General features: G+C 34.7%; 1 protein-coding gene across 3 annotated transcripts in view; it reads left to right on the forward strand.

Annotated features, from left to right (window-relative positions):
- EYS (eyes shut homolog) overlaps positions 1 to 17,188 on the forward strand; it is a 724,585-nt gene that overhangs the window by 85,643 nt on the left and 621,754 nt on the right. For all 3 annotated transcript variants that reach the window (XR_011725383.1, XM_071741624.1, XM_071741625.1), the window contains exons 10-11: positions 3,649 to 3,902; positions 12,704 to 12,808. Coding sequence is in view for 2 of the 3 variants with exons in the window: in XM_071741624.1 (XP_071597725.1) it covers positions 3,649 to 3,902; positions 12,704 to 12,808 (359 nt within the window). In the remaining variant the exon portion in view is untranslated. The remainder of the gene's footprint in view (positions 1 to 3,648; positions 3,903 to 12,703; positions 12,809 to 17,188) is intronic.

Raw genomic sequence — 17,188 nt, forward strand, 5'->3', positions numbered from 1 at the left:
CTCCCATTTTGAAATTACTGATCCAGACAGCAGTGTCAAATAAGTGTATCTTTAATATAATTTCTTTCGAGTTCAAATTGGGGAATTGCTCTGGATGAAGGAGGAGGACTTTAAAACTGTGATTAATATAACACTCAGTAAGGCCACAGAATAAGAGCAACACAATCTCAATAATCAGTCTTAGCAGTTTTACTCCTTTGGTTTAGTGAGCCTTTTCCTACAACGAATCACTCTCCAACAACTCAATCACACTGACACAAAGCCTCTTGTTAATAAAAATTAACTACTGCACTTCCAGCTGAGTCTATGATTTTGAGTTATCCTAACATTAATTAGCATGTATTTAAAATTTTAACTTCTCCAAAGAATAACTGGTCCTGCCACTGGATGATGGTGTAGCTGTCAATATGATGATTCTGGCAAGATACAATGCAATAGACCAAATGCATCCACATGCCACAAGAATCTAGTGTCCTTTAGTCACACATACCTGAGATCAAAACCAGAGAAGATTCATTATATCAGTAAACAGACAGCGTCACTACATAAAAAGGTATTTTAATTTTCCTTTCAAATGAACCTCTATTATTTCATTATGTTCTCCATAGAAGAGAGAGGACTGATTTACATGGCCTAGTGAAAAGTATTTAACGAGTAATTAAAATGAAAGAGCTCTTCAAGTTGTTGATTTTTCTATTTTGAAATCCAAGAAGGGATTTAATACTGTTTTCTTCACACTTGTAAATTTATTCCTAGCCAATTATGTTTGGACAACCAAGTTACAAAATGAAGTAAGTCCTACTATATATTTTACTCTACTGTATTTATTTAAGGGGAGCAAAAGCAAGAAATTACAAAATTTAAAATTCAGTGTAGTTCCCTTACCTGTCCTATTCCTTCTGTTTCTCCAGTCCAGTCTAGTCAGATCAAGTTCTACACTTACTATAGCCCAAGGAAAGCATAGAAAGAAAGACACAGCACTATTATAATTTTTTAGGGAAGGTCTCTGTAAGAAGTTATACAATAGCTTTTCTACAGATGCTTGCAAAAGGCAAATACTAAATAACCTTTTAGTCCATTTATGAATGAGTGTGCACTTCATGTTTCAAACATAGAAAAAAAATCATTACTGATAAAAGGCAGTTAATCTGCTTGAACTACTATAAAAAATTTATTAAAAAGCAAAGTAGACAGATACTGGGCAGTCTTCAGCACAGCTGCAGTGCCCCTGTGTTCCTTCTGTTTCAAGACAGGACTCTTCAAATCAACATTTACATTTATCTGTAAAGCAATGTGATATTTGTGTGAACTTCATTCCATCAAAACGTGAGAAACCACGGAATCAGCTGGAGCTTTCTCAGCTGGAGGGGAAGAATTTTTAGCTAAGGAGTGACTGAGATTGGAAGAGAAAATACATTAGCTATACCTACTTGAGTAGGTGCTGTAGTGCAGTAGCAGTAGATCTGTAAAGCTAAAAAAGGTGGTGCTGAAGAACTCACAACCATACTATACAAGATATGGAAGACTTACTTCAAGCCAGCACTGATTTGATCCACAGACTAAAAGCCCATCAGTAGTTGGTGTCCATTAGCTGTGCTCCAAGGAGCACATCTACTGATTTAGTTGCAACTGAAATAAATTGATTTTACATGCTGATATTGCTCTGCAATGTGCTACAAAACACTGCCATCTGGAACAGCCAAGAAATTAATCATAAAACTTTTCTCCTCACCCTATTTTTTATAAGTGTTGTACGAATGCACTTTGAGAAATGAGGAAGAACAAAACCAGGCTTCAGGTATTATGAAAAAATTTCATAGGATCAAGAAGACACAAAGTTGACACAAGCTTGACTGGGAAGCCTGGACTCCTCCTGCAAGGAGTCAATAGGAAAGCAGCTGGTGTTTGTTTGCATACTTATAAAAAATAGTAAGAGTTGTTCAATCATTTAGTCATTTTTCTGTTTAAAGGATCAACTATCTTATTTTCTAGTACTATCTATCTTTTCCATAGGTGGAAAGAAAAGAAAAAGAAGGAAGAAAATTACAAAAGCATTTCTAAACTGAGTGCACTGTACAGTCTCACAAAAGAACCAAGAATATCTGCTTATAAACATACCTTCTTTACTGTAGGTTTCTTTTAGTCACAACACAAAAGGGAAAACCCACCAGATTTTTTATGTGCTGAAGCTGTATTCTTAAGAAAAACAAACAAACAAACAAATAAATAAATTGGTTAAACACTAGGAGCTATGCCTTTGATACATATCTCTTTCCACCTTCTTCCTTTTTCATCCAAAGTATTTCATTAGTACCATGATAGATGGAATTCCCACAGTATTCTGCCCTTCTCATACTCTGATTTGTATATAGAAAAAGTTCTTTGAACTTGTAAAAAAAAATCTTGCCAAGAATTTAGGCAAAATAAGAACCTACCTCAATAGAGAATAATGTGTATCAGCAGTGGATATGGTTATCCTCAGTCTGAAAGTTATGTTGCAAAAAGCCTTTGTGAAATGACATTCAAAATAGCTATCATGATGCCAACTTTAATAAGATCGTTTCGGTACACAGAATCCTGCATGGGATCTTTTTTCTAGTGACTTTTGATTGTCCTGCAGGAGATTTGGTATCGATATAAAAATATTTAAATGTAAATTTCCAGAAGTCTAACGTAAAAATGTAGCAATAATAAACAAGGACTGAAACAAACAGCCATATGAACATTCATTTCTGTTAAAAAATCAAGGAAAAAAAAAAGTCATTTTTTCCAGATACATCAGTAGGGAAAATTGCTATAATCTAGTCTTCCTTAATATGCTAATTTTTTCTAGCTTCTAGGTAACATCTCTATGGACCAAGAATATGTAAGATTATCTCCTCCTGAGAGGAGACTTCTGGACATGATAAGGATAGGATCAATAAATAAAAAATATTGCCAACTACAGGGGATTTTCTAATGCTGTGAGATGTGAATCAGTGATGAGATAATCCAGCTTTGTTTCCATTCACACATTTATAAAAATTGTGAGAAAAAGGAGTGTGAAAATATAATCTCCAGTCTTACAAAATGCATATGTCATCCTACTTTTTTTGGGGGGGAAAAAAAGGCTTGCTCAGGTTTTTTAAAACCATAGAGATTGTTTAGGTTCTTTTTTCAGTTACAGACAGAAATTGCAAAACTTGTTTCTAATGATAAAGCATTTTTTTACTGATTTTATATTCAGAGCAAGCAGGATGTAATATTGTCTTTTCTCCTAGTGATATTGTAGCAAGCAACTAATAATTTTCAGAAGAGCAATTCTTAAAATGCATAATACTCATTATTTATGCAAGTTTTTTATTTTAATATTGTCACTGGCAGCTTGATATTAAAAGCAATAGAGCTACTAGTTTGTCCCACCTAAATACCTAAGATTTTTATTATTGCGCAATTCCATTTAATTACTGAAAGCAGTCTGTGTGAAACAAAGTTACTTAGTAGCTAATTAAATGTAAAGCAAGAAGACTGAAAAAAAAGTTTCAGTTCTTGTGAGTAATTCGAAGTGTATTGTTAAAGTTAGTCATTATTGACCTATATGTTCAAGACTGGTGGTTTGTGAGTTTTTGGTTTGGTTTGGTTTTTTTTCTTTTCTCGTTTAAATAACAGGTGCCTATGTCCCCTTGGTTACACTGGCACATTTTGTGAACTTGATATAGACAACTGCATTGGAAACCAGTGCTCTGAATATGGTTTCTGTCAAGACCACTTACATAATTACAGCTGCAACTGTGTGCCTGGATACGAAGGACCTTTTTGTGAAGTTGAAATTAATGAATGCTCAAGTTCACCTTGCAAAAATGGAGCTACTTGTCTGGATTTAATTGGCCACTTTTCATGTCATTGTGCTGCTGGCTTCAAAGGTAAGTTTTCTCTTTTGAAGAGCCTTGTGCTATAAACATGACTGTCCAGCTTTATGCAGTCAATGTTTATATGATTGTTTAATAACAAATATGCATATATTTCTGTGTTTGTGTGACTTACAAGAGTTTTAACTGAAACAGCATGAAAATTCATAGGCTGTGTCTCTTAATTGTTCCCCAGATGATTATTTCTCCACTAAATGTACAATTATGAGCATGAGCTTTGATGCTTTGGGCAAGAAAACTGATCAAGTTACAAAACACAATTTTACTCATATTATTTTAATTTCACTGTTGTGCAGTCTTAGGTGTCATGGGCTTAGACATACACTGGCTGATAAAAACAAACGTTTTGGTACAGAACAGGAAATCTAAGTGTAAAGAGGAATGAGATCAGCAATATCATGTCTTAGCTTATTTAATATAAACAGCTATATCTGAATGAGTTATACAGTCCTGCTTTCTACTCAGCAGAGATAGGGCATCTACCCACCTTAGAAATCTGTTCTAGGATGAGATGGGCTGTAGGTTTCTGCATAGCGTTAGAGGAATCCCATACAAGCTGGTAATACAATTTCTTTTTGTCCTAAATTTCTGTTTCATCTGAATACCCTGGTACTCAGCAATGAGTGGGAGGTAGAAAATCGTTTTGGATTCAGCAGTTCAGTGGTCATGGCACAAAGCCTGCCTGAGTTCAAGAAGTGTTTGGGTGATGCTCTTAGGCAAATGGTGTGATTCTTGGGGTGCCCTACACAGGGACAGGAGTTGGATTCAGTGATTCTGATGAATCGCTTCCAACTCAGCATATTCCATGAATCTATGAATACTGAAGTGTGGCATTCCCAGCCTTTAGTCTGTACCACCAAGCACGTGGTGCTTGGAATGCTCCGAATTCTTCTCTATCTTTATTGACAAATTGTGGTACACTACTGCAAACAAAGGCAAAAATAAATGGTATAGAAAGTGCAGTGTCATCTGTACTAAGTAATCATTAATTTACCTTTTATTCTTCCAAGCTGCTGGAAACTCTTTCTCCAGTTCAGGGAGCATGCATATTACTAGGTTACTAATTCCCATTTCAACTGCTGAGCTAATACATGCATTTGGATTTTTCTGGGTCACTACCAGAGTGCTGATCTATTTATTAATAATAACTTCAGTTCTGAAATTTCATGATAAATTCTGGCCAGGTATACTGACTTTTAACATTTCAGAGCTAACATTCTTATTTTCAAGTCTACTTATGTTCATTTACTTATAAATACACACTTATGAATGTGGCATACATTTGCAGACTTGTTCCCAATTTGAGGTTAGTATATAATTTCTTGGTCTTCTGAATAAACATTTAATAAAAGATGGTTTTTACTTTTAATGCTCATTAATTAATAAATGTGTAACAAAAGAGAAAATTGTCCCTGAAGCGGCCTACATTCTGTTAAGACAGCACAACTAAACTTTTTCACTGTGAGGGTGACTGAACACTGACCAAGGTTGATCATGGAGGTTGCAAAGTTTTTTTTTGTATAGATGTTAAAAAGCATTCTGGACATTGCCCTAGAAAACTGACTCTCGGTGTTCCTACTTGAGCAGGGACATGAGACAAGATGACATCCAGAGGTCACTTCCAATCTCAACCATTCTATAGCTCTGTGAACATGAGGACTTGTTTTTATAAATGATATCATGATATATTATTGGAAAATATATAATTTTTCTCGCTAAATGGAGGTATTATTCAATAGCTTTCTCACAGAAGCAAATCCAAAAAAGAAATTCCACAATATTACTCAGTGTAATGCATTACCACATGTACTGAACACATCAAAATCTGATTTGTCAGAGAGTATAAACAACAAACAATTAATAAAAGACTGTTTAAACTTACAAGAATGTTATCACTATCCTAGCAATTCAATTTTCATATAATCTCCTAGCAGTTTATTATCCTGGGATATTTTCCAGCACAGAACAGATTTGAAGTTTGGTCATAACTGCATGTTATGAATCAGTGAAGAGTATCTCAGTGTAATACTACAAAACCACATTTATTCTTATCTCACTTCTCTTTTTGTGTGTTGGGTATGTGATTTATCTGTAATTCAACTTCTTTATATATCCAGATATATGTAATTTTTCTTCATAAACAGTATATTCACTTTCAGATGAAATATCAAAGGCAATAATAAATAAACTAAAGGGTAAAAAAGAAGTTATTGTTGCTCAAGACTCTGTAAATCGTTGGGGAACCATCACACTTAGTGTACTAGAACTCATAGATTTGTAGATAAACCATGAGTTAATACTCACCAGTTTGGTTTCTCTCCTGCTAATAAATGAATCCCTGGGTACACTTTAATATAACATTAGAATATTTTATTTTTATTTCAGAAGCAAAAATTTACATAGACAACTTATAGTTGTCTCCTCTGTCTTGATGATTGATTGATGTGATGTCTATCAGCATTTCTCAAATGCTTTTCATTCTATTAGCTAGAGATCCCTTAGGCATCATGATGAGATTTGCCAACATGGAAATCATAATCTGAATGTTACAAATCCTTCGTAACATCATGTATGAGTCTTTCCTTTTGATCTATAAAATATACCTGTGATGGAAACTTTAATATGGAGATGTTTTTGAGATGTCCGAAGTATTCCCCAGAGCCTACAAGAGAATTTGGCCTATGTCAAATTTGGATCTTTAAAAGCTGAGTAACTATTTTTTCACAAAATTGTCCAGGGAAACCATGAACCTGAATCCAAGAATAATTCCAGTGCAGACAGTGCCATCACTTGTCTAGGCCCAATTCTGCAACACTTACACAGGGTGGGCAGAAACAAGCAGCTGGTAACAGGGTCCTTCATAAGCTCCATGCATCACAAGCAAGGGACCAAGTCCAGGGTCTACCTAGGGAAGCAAGTCACAAGCAGTGAGAGATAGAATCAGGGAAAAAGCTGGGATCCATCCAAAGAGGAAAATTACTTACAACATGAGCTGAATTTCTTTCTTGAGACAGGGACAGAGGTGGGAGTAGAAACAGGCACATCTACAGAGTAGGTCAGGCCACTGGGTGTCTACACCTGAGTACAGCTGAGTTGAGGCAGAGCTCATTGGACAATAGGCAGGGAGTGTTGAAAGTTCCCAGGTGGGGCTGTTCAGGGCAATTAGGATCTGTAAGTGTCCTCAGGGCCCTGATTTCTGCTAATCTTAGCAGGATCACCTGAAACTATGTAGTTACTAATTCTGCAGTAGAGGTGGGTTCAGTTGGTTTGTTTATAGACCCTTCCTGCCTTTCCTATCCCTGCTTCCATTTGTGTTCATGGACTTCCTATTTCAATAAGGTAAAACCATTTTATGTCTGTTCCCATATCTCCAGCACCAAGAAGAGCTGGGCTGGGTGTAACTCAGGCAACCTGTGAGTGCAGTCTCTGTGGGGATTCTGTCTGGCTTTTCTTCTGCTAAGGGGACTGATAATCTTGGCACCCTGTGGCAGTGATGCCTGCCTGTCAGACGTACAGTTTAATGTCAGGAAGAGAGATGAGCTGGGCTTGTGGGAATTTACAGTTGAAGAGGTCATACAAAACTGATTTATTTTATTTATTTTTAACTATTGCAATTTCTAACACAGACAAGACCTTGAATAAAAGAAAAAAATGACCAAATGCATAGAACAACATAGCTGAGAAGAGGAAATATCAGCTAAGTTCACTAAGACCACACCTGGAGCATCTGTCTTGCTTTTTTGTAACTGCATTTTCTTCAAAGTAAGCAGAAATATAACTGAGGCTGATACCTCTTATCTAACAGAGTAATTAATGGGGCTTAGAAATCAACAAAATTAAATCTCAAGCTTGGAAGCTTTATACTTACATACATTTTGCAGAATGGTGGAGAGTGAGACGGGAGTATTGTGGACAATACTTTCAAATACTTTGTTAGTGTTTCGAATACTAGTTGAACTTTCAAAGAGCCTCTTGGGATTTTTTTAGTAGTATTTATTTAAGATCACATTAAGCAGAATTTTAAAACATTTACTTTTCATCTGATCTGGGAATAGAACGTTTCATCTTCTTTCTTGTAGTAATATTTCCTCTACTAAGGAGTTCATGCTAAATAAAATCAGAGAATCATAGAGTGGTTTGGAAGGGACCTTAAAGGTCATCTAGTTCCAAGATCCTGGCATGGGCAGAGACACCTCCCACTAGAGCAGGTTGCTCAAGGATGCATCTGACCTGGGCTTGAACACTTCAAGACATGAGATTTCTACAGTTTCTCCAGTGCCTCACCACCTTCATTGTAAAAAAAAAAAAAAAAAAAAAAAAAAAAAAAAAAAAAAAAAAAAATTCCTAATATACTAATCTACTCTCTTTCACCTTAAAACTATTCCCCCTCGTCCTATCATTATGTACCCTTGTAAAAAGTCCATAGCCAGGTTTCCTTTAGCCCCTTCAGGTACTGGAAGTCTGCCCTAAGATTTCCCTGGAAACTTCTCTTGTCTTGTTAATAGTAGTGGCAGTTAATCAGAGATACACATAATGCATATTACAATGAGAAAAAAATATCTCAAAATAAATTGTACTTTTAGCATGTACTTACTCAGGTCCTTTGGCTCTTCTAAAGACTTTTGTGCTCAATAATCAATAACTTTGTGCACAATAATCTGTGTCTGCATATTATCAATGTGCCTGTTGAAAATGTTGTCAAACACCGAGCCATGGAGTTTAAAAGAGTGATAGACTTCCTTCAGGAGCATAGTTTTTCACTATATATATTTAAAAACACATCAGTTTTCTACAGGTTAAGACATACTATATAATTAATAGAAGTGAAACTGGCTCAGTCAATTTTAACATTCTCTTTGTTCTTCAAAATTTGGTGACGTGACCCCTGTAGCTTGTTTAGGAATTCAGACTCATTTATTAAATACCTTATTAAATATTACATGTTATTACTGGGTATGTTTGGATGTGCTGCATTAATGTTAACCTTGAAAGAGTAAACCCAGTAAACATCTATATTAACTTTGATGGTGAAAGTAATTTGTAGCCAATTAGTGATTTTTATCTGATGTTCAAAGAAGGTTCTCATCATCCATTTCAAATGCATAGTTGAGATTAGCTGCATACTGAAAAAAAATGGATTCTTTTTTTCCTGTCCAGCTTTTATCATGTCTCTAGTATTCAGAAAATATGGTCTCACAGTAGCTTCATAGATACTTTGATTTTCTCTGAAATAGTTTAAAAATACTGTTCATATATTGCCTTTGTACTCTGAGGGCAAAAATTCATAATTTTTCCTAGCAACTCTTAGAAGTTTTGGGACATAGCTTTTGCTAGGTGCAACTACGAGTTTAATAGTGTGCTGTGGTATGGCACATGGCCAGAAGAGCTGGATATTGTCTACACTGCATAAATACCAATTACCTTTATTTTCACTACATATGCATTTGATTGGCAGAAATTGCACTAAAGCATTAAGCCTTTCCAATCTTTAACATGATTCAAGGGAAAAAAATTGTATTCTCCTAACCTTTTCTGAGATGTACAGATTTGCCAAAACTGCACTATTAGCTTTTAGATTAAGAATAATATCATTTTTTCATAGCTGTAAATAGTATATTTCTCAGTAGATAGATAGCAAAATTAGACGGAAACCAAAAGAGATTTTGAAGTAATGGTAACAGAGATGCATAGAAACTAAAGTCTTAGCTGTGTATGTCAGTGATGCTGCAAGTTTATCAGGGAAAAAAGAGAAAACTATCTTCGTTTAAGGTGTTAAGAGCATTTTCAACTGAAATATTTCAGAAAGTTTGGTTTCTTTCTAAATCATTCTGCAAGGACTGTTAGCTAGAACAAATTGCAAATTAGTCAGTGGTTTTCACAAATATTTTCATCAGTTATAAGAAAGGTATTCTCAGTGTTTAATAACAAAGATGAGGCTGAGTGGCATGTAGTTGCTTCTGTGGCAGCTGAAGTAATTTAGCTGTAATAACAGTCTCCAGCATAAAATCACCACCTTTGTTATCAAAGCAGGGTTTTTAATTTTTTTTTTTCCATTTCTTTATTCTCCTAAGTGAGGAATAGAATTTTCACACATCTAGTATGGCCAGAGGTAAATCAAGGCAAAATATCTGAAACCAGACAGTCCTCTGTTAAAAAAGTATAGTATGTATATCTCTACAGCATTAGTTTGGACATTTGGGATTAGCTGTCTAAATTGGAATTAAATATTTTAATTCATGTAGTGTTGTAATATAGATTAATACATTAAGAAAAACTGTACTAATTGAGGTTTTAAAATAATGGGGATTTGTGGCCTAGTATTAGAAATGAAATTCCATTCCTGATGCCACTGGTGAGAATTTCTTAGTTGTAGTTTAGAACAGATATTTATTTTTTTCCAAATGAAGTTAAAAAATAAGTTATCTGTTTCTGCATCCTTTCTCACACTGACAGAATCATTATGCTACCAGTCAGGCTTAGAATGGGAGATTAGCTTCAACTCATTTCTTTCTTTTTCTACACACAATCAGGTTTTGTGACTACTCCTCAACACAGCTAAAGCTCCAGAGTTCATCTCGTGTCCCAGATACCTTTCACCTTCATTATTTTGTCATCCTCACAGGACTCGCAAAGTTTTAGATCATTTCTTGTAGTCCAGTCAAAATGCCACCACAGAATTACCCTTTTTAACAGGTATCATTTTGGTTTTGAATTCCTCAAAGGGTTCACCTTGCCCAGTACATTTTACTTTTTACTCCTTTTTGGAAATGCTCCTCAGTTGACAGCTGCCCTCTGTGTCATTGTTCTATCCTCTTATTTCCTATCATTGCATCAGGCCATTCCACCCTGAATGGCCAATTTATGGTACTGTTAGAAAATTGTTGCAACTGTCTCTGCTTCTTGTCTGTTTCATCCCCTTAGGACTGTTTTCTTTTGCATTAGATACTGACATTTAGGGAACTGAATTTCTCTCTAAATTCTGTGTTTTAAAATACAGATCTGTAGTCAGAAGCCTACAGTAGTTGATTCATTTTCCTGCTGAATGCCACACCCAGTTTCCTATCCCAAAAGGAAAAGAAGATCAAAGGATTTCACAAGGAACTGTAGTTATACCTGTTACAGCCATGTTTTAAAATTATGGTATTCCTGAGTTCAGTTAGATAGCTTTGCTCCTTAGATTGAAGAGGAAAACAGATCCATCTTCACAGAAAGGCAGTAAGAAGTTCACAAATCTGGAATATCATGAGTGAAAAAGGACGATCTCATTCCATTATATCCCTTAGAATTTCATTTGCTTTATTTTAACCTTTTACCTACTGGGGGTACACAACAACTCAGGGGAGGTGAAATAGTCTTTTTGAAGGGGGTTTTCTTGCACACACTGAAGCTTACCAAAGGCATGTGGCCAGATTATTTACCTCTAGAGGAAACTTCATTTGTGCTACTCTGCACTTGTCTCTGCAGGAGGAGAGAACAAAAGCCAATGCATTTCCATTTATCTTTCTCAGGAGAGACCTACCTTAATCAGGGATTTAATGTTGGAAATGGATCTGAAATAGAAAACATAAAAAAGCAAACTATCAGAATTAAATCAGAACGGTTATACTCGGTGCTGTTATCCTAAAGAAAAATCAATAATCTAAAAATCAAAAGAAATTTAAAAAGTATATTTTGGGCAGTCCTGAGTATTCCTCACTGGTGCCAGGGCCATAGTAAGCAGCTGCTCTTAGCAGATAGTGTTTACTTGTCTCCTTTTCATCCATGTATCTTGAAGTCTTATGGAAAAAGCAAACCATGTTTAGAGGCAGGAAAAAACCTAATGCACACTCTACCAGTTTATGTGTGAGGGAGAACCTTGGTGTTAATACAGTCTTCTCCAGTGAAGGTCCTTTATATGTTGTAGATTCACAAAATGCAGGTTTTGAGAGCTGACTCTCTTGATTCATAAGACTGTATGAGAGGGTATGTATGTGTGCTGCAGATAAGAGACCAAATATTTTTTTCAGTGCAAAGAATTCAGAGGTGTTTCAGCATTCATTTTGGTTTAATCTTCTTCCAGGAAGTTCACAGAAAGCCCAGCCTGCTTTGTGCACTGCTGACATACGCTAAACACATTCCAGTGACTGGATATAACCTTTCCTGTTAGAAATCAAAGCAACCTCTGTTATAGATTTCAAATCTACATTTCACTATACTTCCTACCTTTGCTCTTAATTTTTTCATTCCCATTCATGTGTACATTCCCTCATGAAATATTCTTCAGTGACTTGATCATTCTCCTCCTTATTTTATGATATGGAGAAAGAGAAATATCCAGTATCATGGTCCCAACAAATTCCTGTAGAACCTAGGCTGAATGCTGCTACACATTACTCTTTGCAAATTAGTGTTGGCCTGATTTTCAAATGCAGTGATACTTAGCCATTCTTTCTCAAAGGAGACAGTGAGTGAACTGAAAGGAAATGATTGACACAACTCAGCTAAAATTGCCTGAATATAGTAATTTTGTGTAATGGAAAAAAGCTCCAGGATTACACATACTCTCAGTAGGAAAGCTTTCTATTTTCCTGATTGTCATGCTTCCAACAATGCCTGTCAAAATGGACTGTCTTGTAACAGGATGTCTGTCAGTACTCCTGTGTATTCAGTAAGTGCACCTTGGCCACTGGGGTCACTGTTTAGTTTGGGACAATCCCATAGTCCTCTTTCATTACAAGTATGTCTATGAGTTGAATACATGAGCACTTTTTTTCTTTTCTTTTTTTTTTTTTTTTTTTTTTAATGGAAAATTACAGGAGAAACGTGTTCTGTTCACATGAATAAGTGTCTAGACAGACCCTGTTTGAATGGAGGAACCTGTGAAGAGAACATAAATGGCTTCCAGTGCAGTTGCCCCTTTGGTAAGCATTTATATTTTTTATACAATTGCTAGTTTGGCATAATGTGTCAGTTCTACATATGTTACTTGGGTGCTATAAGGTTTTGTATAATGAAAGTATTTTGCTTACATTTTGAAAAATATACAGAGCAAGTTATTTAGACTAATTAAAAGGAACTTTTTTTTTTTTTTTTTTTTAACTATGTGCTAGTGACTAATTTATATGAATAATAGACTATTAGATTAAAAACTACTTGTAATGCTGAAAAATATTGGTATCCAGGATATTCTAGGAGTCGGAAAGATATGCTGCAGGATATAAGTGACATCCAGGATGGGTCAGGCCAATTGGTAAATGAACTAAGCACACAGTATAAAAAGACCTAGCAAAATAAAAGGAGAAAGAAATACAATGTTGAAGATTTTGCTGTGCTAAATGTGTATACATTTGAATACGGGATTTTGCATGTTCTTTTATGTTGACTAAGAAAACATAGAAAAAAGTGAATTAGAAATTTCTGACCCTAGAAATCCTTTAAACAGGGTCAGCACACTTTCTCCAGTTTTTATAATCAGTGTGGTCAAAGGAAGCTGGGGTAGAGAATTAGCAACTGGTAAATTCATTCATAGGTATGGATAAGAATGTACTGATAAATTCTAAAAATGTTTTTGGTTTTGACATGTGCATGGTTACTATGGAGAATAAGGTCAGAAAAACTAATTTTATACACATGGTTTAGGAAGGCTTACAGTAATTGGGATGTTCAGAAGAGAAGCTGGTAGTGATCAGTAAACCCTGGAAATGTCAAAGTAGTAAAAAACAAGTCTCCAACCATCCCTTTCAAGCAAAGCAACATATTTTAAATATCTAGAGATCCTTAAATGCTGTAAGAATGGTATCCTGCTGAGCTGGGAACTGAAGACAATACTAAAATGTATCTTCAAAGGTAAGAGGAAATTTCTTGTATGTTACTCCGTTGGGACACATGTAGGCATGTGTTCAAGTGTTTTACTGGATGAGGGTTGTAGATGAACATTAACACAAACATTATCTCCTCTGAGATCGAGATCCTCACATTCAATGCACTTATTTGCTACCCCATGTTAAACTCTCACTGGTTAAAACTAATTTTTTTGGTCAAACTAATTTTTATTATCATTCTAGCTGTGTGTGCACATATATGGTTTGAGTATCTGTAACTATTTTGTTCAGCCTTTGTGTTGTGTATCAAACAACCTTTGTGTTGTGCATCTGATTTTAATCCAAGTATATATCTGGAACAATGAAGGTCTATGTAATAGACACATATACACTAGAACTGTGAAGTTCATTGTATTGTCTCCATTAAAATGCTGTGAATAGCAGTGATTCTTCATCATCATCAGTTTTGTTTTTCAGATCATGTCATAACAGTAATAATATTTATTTGGGAAATGAGAGTATAAATTATCTTGACAAACAATTTAGAGGGAAAAGTGTTAATTTCCTTCAGAAGGTCTTGATGCTAAGCTAAGATAAACCTAAAAGGACTCCTGAAAAGTTATGTATTATCAGTGGGTGAAGATAGCTTAAAGAATTATCTTGGCATGGCTTAACACTGAAGAGATGCTGCAGAAATAGTAAACATATATATTTTGAAAGGGAAGAATATTTTGCATATTCTTTTGTACAGTTTCCTTAGGCAAAGTGGATTATAGTTATAGTAGGATTGCTTATTAGTAAGGTATATATATACTTTTATGGTATTTACACATGACATATCATGTACCTGACATAACTGTCTCCCCAAATATGCAAATATAATGGAGGAAAGACTGGATTCTTCACTAGACTGTGTGGCTGGATCTGAAGCAAGCAAGCTAATTAGCCTGATTAACAAGCAAGGCTCATTAAACCAACAAGAAAACTATGCTAATAGTTACACTGTTTCAGATACTGTAGTATGATCTTCCAGATATTGTGTCCTTGTAAAGTACTGTATTTAAGTAGTGCAGCTCTTGTCTGGAGTTAAGAGAATTCCATAGTCAGAAGTTTATAGACTATCAAAATGCTTTTGATTGAGACTTGTGGTCTTCCATCTTTATTATATATAAAGAAGAGTTTCAAGTGGGAACAGAATGTAGAATGAACAATGGGACCTCTGCTTTACCAAGGCAATCCTCCCACACACCAAGTTCCAGCCTTAAGTATTTACATCTATAGCAACTTGTCAAAACAATCTCTACTTTTTAAAATCACCATAAATGAACTGTGTGAATACTTTCTGAGCATGTGAAATATATTTCCTATTTTAAGTGGTTTATAATACTATTATGTTATTTTAATTACAAGAAGCTGTGTCTAAATAAAGGAGTATTCATTGATGCACTAAGAATTTCTACAGTCAAAACCGTAATAAAAAAATAGCAAAGGACTACTTTGATTCATTAGCCATTTGTATACTATGTCTTTTGTCAAATCATGTTTTAATCCTGATTCAAAAAATAAAAAAATCATATTTATCCCCATTTTTTTCTAAAAAAAAATCTAAGACAATCACAAAGTTTTTCAAAGGTAAAAATTTATAATGAAGTGCTTCTGCTCTTTTCAGAAATATAAATACAGTCTTTTAATCTAAGATATAATAATTAAGTGAAAAGTAAGAAAAAAATCTGCACATCTTCCATACCTCATCTGTCTCAATTAAAATCAGGGAAACCCATAAGTCAATGCATCTGAACATAAGATAGCAATGTATGATGAACACCCTTTGTGACAGGTTTCAACAATTTATTATGCCAAAACAAGAATTAGTAATATGAAGCTTTTAATAAAGTACGTATAGTGATGTACTATATGAAATCCATTCATTGTTTTCTTCTGAGCATCCTATGAACACATTCAGTATATTTGTAGAAGAACCTTGGGGGATATAAGAACAGTTTTAAAAGTGAAGAAAAGACTTTTTTTAAAAAAATGTATGCTTAGTTGAATATATATATGTCTGTGTTTCTCTTCAGAGTACTCCTCAGAGTGTGTTTAGGGCTATAAAAAAAAAAAATTCTTAAAAAAAAGGTGTAGATATTCCTAGTCAAGACTTTTGGAAATTTGTATAATGTTTGAATATTTGCATACATTTAAAGTAGGGTTTAGCTGGAATAACTATCTAGTAACCATAGGCTGCTGAAATATTCAAATATAATGGAGAATTTAATGTTGATAATAGAGAAATTAATAAAAACTTTAAAAATTTTACTTCCAAAAAACTTTAAATTTGATGAGAGTATGCCAGGTTCCTTTTTCATCCATGTATCCAGTGTTAAAAATGCAAGTGACTTGGCAGGGTCAATTAAATGTGACAGTAAACACATTTTCATTCCAGAAAGAAATCCTGCATGTTAGAAATTAAGAGAACACCACTAAGGAAATTCTTCATCTATAATAGCTGAAAGGAAGGATGGCCTGAGGGATAAGGCAATGTATAACTTTAAGAAGTGTGATGCAAGTTACACATAGCTTCAGAGTGAATTTTTACAAAATATATTTAATACCACAAGTTAGTTCAAGAATCGGTTCTGCCGCTATGAATTGCAGGACAATGCTCATAGCAGAAAGTTTTGATCTGAGGATTCTGATCACTGGCTTTTGCTCATCCAAATCTGAATTCTAACTCTAACCTTCACCTCTGTTCTTGATGGAAGTTCAGGTGTGCCTTCTCTCTGGACATCTACCCAGATCTACTCTGAAAGCTTCTGTATCGTACAGTTCATTGTCATAATATGTTGTCAGTTTAATTCTAGAACTATTATTTTCTTATGAGAAATCTCCTTTCAGCAGCTTTAAAAATAATTCAAATTCTCTATGGTACAGGTGAGATATTTCCTAGAAATCATTTCAGTACTACATCCTGCGGTTGATAAGATACTGTCACTAAATAGGAGGAAATTAGGTCATTTAATCATACAGATCATTAATTCACATAAATATAGCTGCATTGCTGGAAATCTGATGTAACTAGAGTCTGAACTTTAAAAATGTACAACCAGAGAAATCTCTTGCCTTTCAAACATTTGGGATGGGTTGTTAAGAGATTTTTTTTTTTTTTTCAGTTTTTTTAGTTTCTGTAGTCTAATTCTGTCTAATAGTCTGTACTGTAGCCTAATTTTGTAGCACAGCAAAAGAACCCCATCAATGAAAAGGCATAGCTTACTACAGCTAATGGACTCTTGTCTGACTCTGCTTTTGTGCTGGAGTACAATTTTTTTGCATGTCAAGACAGGAAATAAGACAAAGATTAACATAAAAAGTATAAAATTAAATTGGCTAATGGCTTTAGATATTGGATGACATCATAACAGTTCGTTTTCTAGGTGAAGACATGCATGGCTTTCAGGTGAACACAAGATCAATCTTTTTAAAGTG

Source organism: Heliangelus exortis, chromosome 3, assembly GCF_036169615.1.
Source record: "Heliangelus exortis chromosome 3, bHelExo1.hap1, whole genome shotgun sequence".
Taxonomy (NCBI): domain Eukaryota; kingdom Metazoa; phylum Chordata; class Aves; order Apodiformes; family Trochilidae; genus Heliangelus; species Heliangelus exortis.